The sequence below is a fragment of the Sardina pilchardus genome, chromosome 10 (genome assembly GCF_963854185.1).
Source record: "Sardina pilchardus chromosome 10, fSarPil1.1, whole genome shotgun sequence".
Classification (NCBI taxonomy): domain Eukaryota; kingdom Metazoa; phylum Chordata; class Actinopteri; order Clupeiformes; family Clupeidae; genus Sardina; species Sardina pilchardus.
Genome location: NC_085003.1, coordinates 11,368,337 through 11,378,337, shown reverse-complemented (window position 1 = coordinate 11,378,337; position 10,001 = coordinate 11,368,337). Strand labels below are relative to the sequence as shown.

The 10,001-nt window shown below is 50.1% G+C and overlaps 1 protein-coding gene across 7 annotated transcripts in view; it reads right to left on the bottom strand.

Annotated features, from left to right (window-relative positions):
• Positions 1 to 10,001, bottom strand: part of mef2aa (myocyte enhancer factor 2aa) — a 98,900-nt gene that overhangs the window by 51,995 nt on the left and 36,904 nt on the right. For all 7 annotated transcript variants that reach the window (XM_062548441.1, XM_062548443.1, XM_062548438.1 and 4 more), the window contains exon 4: positions 2,140 to 2,343. In XM_062548441.1, coding sequence (XP_062404425.1) covers positions 2,140 to 2,343 — 204 coding nt within the window. The remainder of the gene's footprint in view (positions 1 to 2,139; positions 2,344 to 10,001) is intronic.

Sequence of the window (10,001 nt, the reverse complement as noted above, 5' to 3'; positions counted from 1 at the left end):
CTCTGCAGAGCATGTAATACAGGGGGGCATGGGCTTGGTCATGAATAAAAGATAGCGTGGCATGGCTGACTCCCTCTCCTCCTCCTTCAAGTAAAGAGTTCTTATTTAAGAAAGGCTGGGTTTTCAAGGGATGGGAGAGAGTGGAGAGAAGGAGAACTTTGCTTTGCTCTGCTCTGCTCGCTCTCACCGAAACGGCTTTTGTTGAGCGGAGGGGAGCTACGCTGCGAGTACGGGAAGAGGGCTGGCCGCCAAGTCAAACAGCGCTGCGTTTTACGGCGCGGCAATGCGGGAAAAACCTGAGAAAACTGGGCTCTGTTTAAGGAAAACACGGCCGCGGACTCTGAAGCACAAGGGTTTGTCTGTGTCCACCTTGAATATTGGCTTTCAAAACAAACAAGGCTGTTTCATTGTTATTATCACCATTGCCAGACTTGGCATAAATGTGTTTGCTTTTCGTTTGGGCCAGAGTGCGGACATAAGCTGTCGGGGAGGATGGCCGGGGGTGGAGGCAGGCGTTGTGGTAGTGGTGTGGAGGGGTATTTTGAATGGACTGCAAAACCACAAATGCGTCAGTGCGAAATACTTGGACTCTAGTGAATCCACAGCCACCGATGACACCCCCCACCACCCACCACCCACCACCCACTCATTCTAACACACATATCCCACCATTGTCCACTCAGGAATAATATCAACCCTCCCCAGTCCCCCCCCTCTCCCCCCACCTGAATTGGGGCATGCTGTTATTGGTAACTCTGCAAAGAACACTGACTGCCAGGCCATTACTGTATGCCCACCACTGAGTAAACTGTTACGATTTGGCTTTGACTCTGCATACACCTCGGCGAAAATAAATAAATAAAAACCCTCTAACTGGAGTTCAAAGGGGCCGAGGTGCATTGGCCTTGTGTAAAAGCGAAACCTTGCGCGCCCACGCACACACACACACACACACACACACACACACACACTCTGGGAGCAGCGAACAGCAGGAACTGACCGGAGTGTGGAGTGTTACATTAGAGAGCGGGAGAGACGGGATTCCATGAAGAAAAGAGAGGCTGGTGCACGAGAGGCTAATGGATCCAGTGAGTGAGTGAAAGGGGGAATGTTCCTGCCATAAAACCTGTCAACTTTTCAACTTCAACTCAATGTGTGTGTGTGGTCCTCTGGCTTGACGGCTAAAGCGAGGAGTTACTGTAATAATATCCAGGTTGCGTGTTCCATACCCATGTGCAGGTGAGATGTAGGCCTGCCAGTCTCACAGGCAGAATAAAAAAGTGTAAGCTGATGCAGCTATCCAGTGCATAACTATCTCTGCTCTGCTCTCCTCTCTTCTCTTCTCTTATCCTCTCCTTTCATTTAATGTCCTTTCCTTTCCTCTCCTCTCCTCTCCTCTGCTCTGCTCTGCTCTGCTCTCTTCTCTTCTCCTCTCTTCTCCTCTCCTCTCCTCTCCTCTCCTACCCTTTCCTCTCCTCTCCTTTCCTACCCTCTCCTCTCCTCGGCTCTCCTCTCGTCTCCACTTTTCTCTGCTGTGCCCTGCTCAGCTCGACTGATAGATGCCTTTTGTCAGTTGCTGGCCCGAACCGAAGCTGAACTTATCAGGCTGTGCAGGCGTCCTGTGCCCTATCAGAGCACCAGTCAGGAGGAAACTGTTAGCCCCTGCTCCAGACGGCTGTCTGCCTCCAGACTCATCCCCACACACACACACACACACACAGGGTCAGCTCACCACACCACATCGCACCACAACACACACACACACACACACACCAGCCCTTGCGGTTAAGGCCATTATCACTGTCTAAAAGCCATCAAACTGAAGGGTTGTAAATTTCCAGTGAAGTGGCAAGTGATTGGGGAAGTTTAGGATACTCCTTCAATGCTCTGTTAGTAAGCTCTGACATACAGACGTGCTGTACAAGTTCTACTTCCAGTAACCGGCAGTTTGGGGCATAGGTTTATGCTATTGTGACACTGTCATTTGTGTATGAAGGGGGTGCAGGGAGGGGAGTGTCATGCGTGACTATCTCTCTGTATGTGTGTGTGTGTGTGTGTGTGTGTGTGTGTGTGTGTATGAGTATGTACATGACTGTGTGTGTGTGTCATTACAAAAGATGCAAGCGATTTCCCACTCACCTCGACGATGTCCGAGTTGGTTCTGCTCTCATGGGGCTCGTTGTACTCTGTGTATTTAAGCAGGACTTTGTCCATGTCAGTGCTGGCGTACTGAAAGAGTTTGTTTGAGCTGTTGAATATGATCAGGGCTATCTCACAGTCACATAATACGCTCAGTTCGTAAGCTTTCTTCATCAGGCCAAACTTCCTCTTCGTGAAGGTGACCTGGTAACACACACACACACACACACACACACACAAACAGAGAGAAAGAGAGAAGGAGAAATCATTAGATGAGTGTGTCTAAAGAAAACACTTCTCGACAATAAACATTAGACATGTTCCCAGTTCTCTCCCACAGCACACTCAATGTCACCACCTGATTGCTCACACTAGCAACACACTAGTAATCTAGCAATTACAGGATCATGATGTCATTTCCAAAGAGATTCTTGAACTGATGATGCGTTTGCATTTACTGTCAGTATGTGTCAGTTTGGATAAACATTCCTGCTACGTGACTAAAAGCTAAACTAAATGCAGATATCACTTAAAACCGTACAAAGAATGATTAGATGCAACCAGGACTGCACTGGGATGTGAAATGCTGCAGTACAGTACAGACCTACTTAAAGACAGGTGGGCTTTACGAACAGACAGACAGCATAACTGCCATAAGTGATTGATTTGACTGTCACGTGTGGACGAGAACGCATGTTGTGTCAGCGTATCATCTAGTGTTTGCCCCTCCGTAGGAGCACAAGCGCTGAGAGGGGCAACTTCCGGCCGGTGGCCGTCCCCAGACAGCAAGGGCAGAGGTCAGACAGAGGAGGCCGCCGGAGTGGACGGACGCAGCGGGGCAGAGAACGGCCTTGTGGGAAAATGAACAGCGCTCTATCATGCAAGGGGTCGGGGGGAGATGACAGCGGCGCTAGCCCCCCCCCCACCCCGCCACTCTGTCCTCTCCTCTCCTCTCCTCGCCGCCTGCCTGCCACTGCCGTAACCTGACTCCTGGAGAAGGACAGCAGGTCATGCCTCACTCTGGTTGAAATCTGACCTCCATCCACCCACCCTTCAAACACACACACACACACACACACACATTCACACCCATCATACATAAAACAAAACCTCATACACACACACACACACACACATACACACACACACACACACACACACACACACACACACACGCACATTCACACCCATCCTACATAAAACAAAACCTCATACACACACACACACACACACACAAACACACACACATTAACACATCCAAACACACATACACACACACACACACACACACACACACTTCTTTCTGCCTGACTACTAGCGCCGTGTGCCTGTTTAGGGGCCGCCGGTGTTCTGGGCTTTGAGCGGCTGCCAGCACTTCCTCTCCCGCAGTGCTCGTTCAGCTCTCCTGGCGCGCGCCGGGGACCCAGGCCTCAGCCCCAACCTCATCCTCCTCCTCATTCACACCGGCCCGGCCCGGCCCAGGCGCTCTGAGCAGGCCCATAAATAATGCATGGCCACCTCTTTTGGCTCTTGTGTTTTACAAACAGCAACAGTCAACAGAAACGTACCATTTTTCATTAAACAACAGGCGCGGGGTGACAGAGCCACCACCAGCCAACAGCCACAGTGCCAGCAACACAAGAGGAAGAGAGAGGAGGAGAGAGGAAGAGAGAGAGAGAGCGGAAGAGGAGGGGAGAGGAAGAGAGAGAGAGCGGAAGAGAAAGGAGGAGAGAGGAGAAGACACGAGGAGAGAGGAAGCTCCCACGTGCGTTGACTCACAGAGAGGCTAAGGCTAAGGAGTGGACGCTACATGCGGCCCGAGTCAAACGTCACTGAAAAAGAGGAGCCATGTGAAGAGGGAAAAAAAAAAAAGCGAAAGTCCGTGCCCGTGGGGGGCTGAAGGACACGCAGAGTGTGTCTGCTTTCACTTCCGCCAATTTCACTGACCTAGTAAGAGGCGCTGAGCAGATGAGCCTGGCTTTGTTCGACATTAATTGGTTGCAGCCTGCGGCAAGGCTCATTTAGAACATGGTATAACGCCATATAATCCAATGGGTTACAGGGCCTTAGTGGCCAGCCAGGTTCTGGGGCGACTCCCGCTGCGTGTGAAATGAATTTCCAGTCGTCTGCTTCACAGGTGACACGTTACATTACACCCATATGATATTTAGTTTTCTTCTTTTTTTTTCTCTCTCTTGGAGATAAATAACCCAGACAGCAACAACAACAACAACAACAAAAAAAACACTTGGGCTCCATGAGCACTGTATTCTCTAGCTCACCTTTTTACACTTCTGTGCTCAGCAGATTGGTCTAGTAAGTATGCAGTCAGCAATAAAAACTATGACAAACAGCGCGTGGTTATGTCAGGGGCCCCTCAGTGACTGTGCAATAAGGAGGCATGAATAATGCTCCCCGGGCCTTTAATGAGACAGCCGGAGTGTGTAGACTCTAAAACAGGCTGTGTACCTGAAGAGTCCTGCGAGAGCAATAAGCTGATGCTCACACGGCTGCCGCTGCTGCCGCTGCTGCTGCTGCTGTTGTTGTGTTTGAGCAGTCAGACACACACACAGCAGCACACCTCGCCCCTGCTGCGCCCTCTTCTCCGCCCCGGCCCCCTTGCCGGTTCCTTCCCCCGACCCCACGGAGACCCATCTCCCTCCCAGCTGTCATTAGGAGCCCGGCTCTTGCTGCTATTTCAGACCAAATTAACAGCCCTGCCGTTGACAACTCAATCTGCCTAATGTTGGGGCCTCGCTGAGAGTGTGTGTGTGTGTGTCTGTGTGAGAGAGAGTGAGAGAGAGGGGGAGGGGTGGTGGGGTAGTGAGGCAGAGAGTCGCAAAAAAAACTCTCCACAAACAAGATGCTGTGGTCCGTGGGCCTTTTGCATACGTGTGCATGTGTTCGTGTGCATGTGTGTGTGTGGCGTGTGGTGTGTGTGTGTGTGTGTGTGTGTGTGTGTGTGTGTGTGCATGCGTGAGTGCGTGCGTGCGTGCATGTGTGTCTGTCTATGTGTGTCTATGTGTGTCTGTGTGTGTGAATGCGTGTGTGCGTGTCTGTGTGTGTCTCTGTGTGTGTGTGTGTCTGTGTGTGTTTGGCTAAAGGTGGCGGTCATGTCCCCAAGAGAGCCTGGGTGAAGGCGCGAGGTGTGACACTGTTCCACTTGGGCGCTCCTCAGCGTGCTGACTGAAGACCTGCTGACCCATGCTACCGCTTCATTTCAGTTAACCCAGCAGAGGACAGGAGGAGCACAGAGGAGGCAGGGGCAGAGGAGGGCCTCAGGAAATCAGTACATATTCAATGGGACCGAGGAAAGCCAGAGAAGAGAAGAGAAGAGAAGAACTAAGAGGAGAGGAGAGGAGAGGAGAGGAGAGGAGAGAAGAGAAGAGAAGAGAAGAGAAGAGAAGAGAAGAGAAGAGAAGAGAAGAGAGGAGAAGAGGAGAGAAGAGAAAAGAAAAGAGAAGAAAAGAGCAGAGAAGAGAAGAGAAGGGAAGAGAGAAGAAGAGAAGAGAAGAAAAGAGCAGAGAAGAGTAGAGAAGAGAAGAGAAGAGAAGAGAAGAGAAGAGAAGAGAAGAGAAGAGAAGAGAAGAGAAGAGAAGAAATGAAATGGACCGTCTGCCCCACCCGTGTGTGGCCCGAGGCTCAGTAACGTGTGATGGAGCTCTAGCTCACTGGCCCACTTTAACACCTGCATCACCGCACAGCAGAGCAGCCACACACACACCAGTCAGCTCCACTCCATCTCACCCTAAAGGCAGCAAGTGTAGGTCACAACCCCACCTCCCACCCCCTCCACCCCTCTGTAATCATCACTTCCACCCCGACCACATCTACATCGTCTGTAGAGTCATTCAGTGGCGCTTGCGAAGAGAGGAGACATATTTGTTTATAGCCTCGATTTAATGGAGGTTTAACCTATGTCATCACATTATTGTCGGCCACACCGGGTGCGCAAAAAAAGGTGCCGACCTGCTTTCGCCTCAGGAGGGCTGACAGAAAGGGCAATAATGAAAGTAGCTGTCTGAACGAGGAAGCACGGTGTCTCGCCACGCCGCTATCAACTGTAGCCGTTGCACGCAAAGGGGCTTCTGAGTTTGTCCCCACCCCTTGTGCTGTGTCTGGGGTGTCTGACGAGACGGAGCCAAAACCACAGAGAGCACAGAGGTCATGAGGGACACTGCAGGGTGGGGCGCACACACACACACACACACACACACACACACACAGACAATTTGTACACTATAGTCTCCGAGGCATTTATAACATTAGTGGATACAATGCAGCATGGATTACTCCATGGACTGACCCTGAAAGGGTACTGTCAGACTGAAACTGAGCATGTGTGTGTGCATGTGTGTTTGTTCTGAAACCACTTCCTGTTTGCGTTTAGTATCTACAGAGCTGGCATCGTGTCTGTGGACTAGGGGGTAAATCTATCTAAGGGATAATTTATGCTATGCTACACACACAAGCCCACCTGACCTCGTATGAACTACTGCAGGCTTGAGGCTTAAGTAGATAATAGTCCCGTAGAGTCAGACACGGACAATGTACGTCTAGATAAACCACTTAAGTCTAAATGTAACGATAAGAGCGCAGAGTGCATTTGAAATGTGCTGAACCATTTCTATGCCATGGGAGAGTGGATTTAAAAGTAGGAATGAAAAAAACAATAAAGTGGATTTGTGAAGTTGTCAAATTGTGCACATATACTGTACCTGAGAATGAAAGCCAAACTTGTCATTCTCTCTATATAAAACCTAAATCATACAGAAGCTGGCTTTGTGAAATGTACTGTATGCAAAGACAACTGGCACAACCTAACGTCGGTCATCTCTTGTCTCTGTTATACACTCAAAGGCAGAATCAACAAAGTTTCGAGACTCCTCTGGAAACTATGCAGAAAAAAAAAATGTCGCAGACTCAAGTCACGCACTCCAAACTTAGCTAGCCAAAGTTCTTCTCAGGGGCTCCCTGGCTGCTACTGGGTGTCTTTGATAAGGTCATTACAGTGACCTGCACAATACCACGGCTACAGCAATTACAGCGGCGTGTCTCATCTAATTGTACACTGGGATAGAAACACTGACCTTTTCGTAACTTTTTTTGAAAATGAAAAAAAAAATTCAACTTGTCAAACTGAGCGGCCAGGGGTGCTAATTCTGTGGCTGAATTCAACACCTTTATCTCCCACTGTACTGCATTGTCTGTCTGCTCAAAGTTCTGACTAACCAGCGCGAGAGGCTTTGACGGCAGCTCAAGTGCATATGTGGCGGAGATATAGGATGAGTCAGGCGAATGTGCAAAGAGTGGGATGACAGCACTAAATACAGATTGTACTTGAAAAAAAGAAAGAATAGAGAAGGAAATGAAAATGTCCCTACATGTGCAATGTTGAAGCTCTAACAATCAAGTACAGGAAGAGAAAAATGACTTATGAGTAAGTGATTTATGATCATTGTACAATTCAATTCAATTTCTTTTTTCCTCTTTTTTGTGCAGATATGACAGACTCGATATTGCATGTCTGTGCTTCTGCTGGTAATAATAATAGAGAGATGTGAAATGTGAAAGGTCAGGCCCATTTCCTGTAGAGCTCTTGTCATCTGGCTTGATCCGCGAGCGCTTTGGAGCTGGAGTGTGAGGTGAGTGGGTGAGTGTGTGATAAGGTGGGAAAGAGCTAGGGGTCTCATCTCGCCGGGCAGGGCTGGACAATTTCCTGCCACAGGTACTGTTGAGACATGCTAGACTGTGTGAGAGAACACAGTTATTGAGCAAATGTGTGTGTGTGTGTGTGTGTGTGTGTGTGTGTGTCTCGATGATGTTTTAAGCCCCCAACAGCGTCTTCTAGGAGGCGCTGTCATCGTCGTTTTAAAGGCACCTAATCCTAACCCTCACCCCAATCCTAACCTTCCTAACTTTAACTCAAGCCTAACCCTAGCGCCTTCCAGGCAGCACTGCATTGAAGACAACGTTTAAACACCAAGAAACGTGTGCGCTAGAGTGTGTGTACAGTACATACTGTATAAGTGTGTGTGTGTGTGTGTGTGTGTGTGTGTGTGTGTGTGTGTGTGTGTGTGTGTGTGTGTGTGTGTGTGTGTGTGTGTGTGTGTGTACAGTATGTGTGTATGTGTATGTATGTGTGTGTGTGTGTGTGTGCCTGAGTCTGGGCAAGTGTTTATGTTTGCATGTGTTTGTTTCTCCTCCAGAAGAGACAAGGACTGGCCTGTCAGTCATGCGCTCCGTCACCCTGTTCTCCCGCGGGACAGCGGCTGACATGACAAACAAGAGACGCGGCACAAGGGGACCAACCGCAGCCCTCCTGCTGACCACTGGAGGCGACGCCCGAGCCCTGATGCATGCGTATGGCAGAGCGCCCATGCTCTCTGGATGGCTGGACGGACGGGCGAGCGATGTGTGGGAGAGGGGAGGGGTGGAGGGTGGAGGTTGTCCACATCGGAGAGGGCCGCCCTTCAGCTTCAATGAGCTCCATGTCAGGCAGTAGGGTGACGCGCGGTATGGAGCACATCAGCACTACTGCTGCAGCTGCCATTGTGACCTGCAAGCGCCCCCACCTTCAGCAACACATATACCGTACATGTACACACCAACCAGCCCCACCTCCCACCCTCCACCCCCGGGGCTGATGGCTCGCGCTATCCAGCGCAAGAGCACTCTGGCCTGGGAGACAGGCAGAGGTCCCTCCCTCCTGTCCGGCCAGATCAGCTCTCGGTGAAGGCAGAGGAGTAGGGACAGCAGCGGTGGAGGGGAGGGAGGAGAGTTGGCCTCAGGTCCGTCAGCTCCCCGCTGCTCTCCTCACACACAGTCCACAGACCACCCCTGCCTCCTACCCTACACACACACACACAAACACACACACACACACACACACACACACACACACACACACACACACACACACATATGCGCACACAATCATCCCCAGGGCTTGGCTAACCAGCTGGGTCTCTGGTCAAGTGACCTTGGACGGAATGCAACTGATTCTACTGGCTATTATGCTCACCCATGTCAGGATCAGGACATCCAGCCAGGCTACAGATGATGCTCTGTAAGCTACCCAGCTACGCTCATCTGACCTTGGAGAGGAAAAAGACCAACGGTCCCCTCACATGTGCTTTCTAAGACTGGGGAGAAGTACAGTACTTGTATATATCGGACATATTCTTGTCCAGTACAGTACAGACGCACAGAGATAGATGAGACTCTGAAATCTACTGACTCTGAAGGCGAGCTTGAAGTGATTCAGCTCAGTGTGTGGCGCAGATTAATGCTGCGTTCCAGACAACTCAGAAAGCTGATGATAGACTTCAGGTCCATGTTTAAGTCATGGTAGATGGACTTGCCCCATATTAAGTAGGAGCTCCAACTTTGAGTGGTGTTCCCACGTCCTAATAGAAGGTCGGAAATCACACCTTAGCTGGTCTGGAACATAACTGGGAAATATCAATAACTTGAAAAATCAATACACTGCATTTCAGAACGAAACCCTCAAACTGCGCTGCCTAACTCCAAGTTGCACACACACGGGCACCACTCGATCCAAATTTCAAACAATGTAACCAATTTTCACTTTTTATCTGTGGCTTGCATTTAGGTCATGGCATGATAACGTTTAAACTCGAGCATGACTTGCTGCCCCGAGGTCTGTGCCTTTGATTGCGTCGGCCTGAGATGGCGAAGCGCGATGAAGCCGAGCATTACTGAAACCGTGCGTCTGTTCCTCCTAATCTGAATCATTATGAGAGGCAGTGCCTCTGCGCTCGCGGCCCCAGGGGGGGCAGGGACTGAATCATCTCTGTGCTACGCGCCCTCTTCAAACAAGAACTTCAGACAAATACACA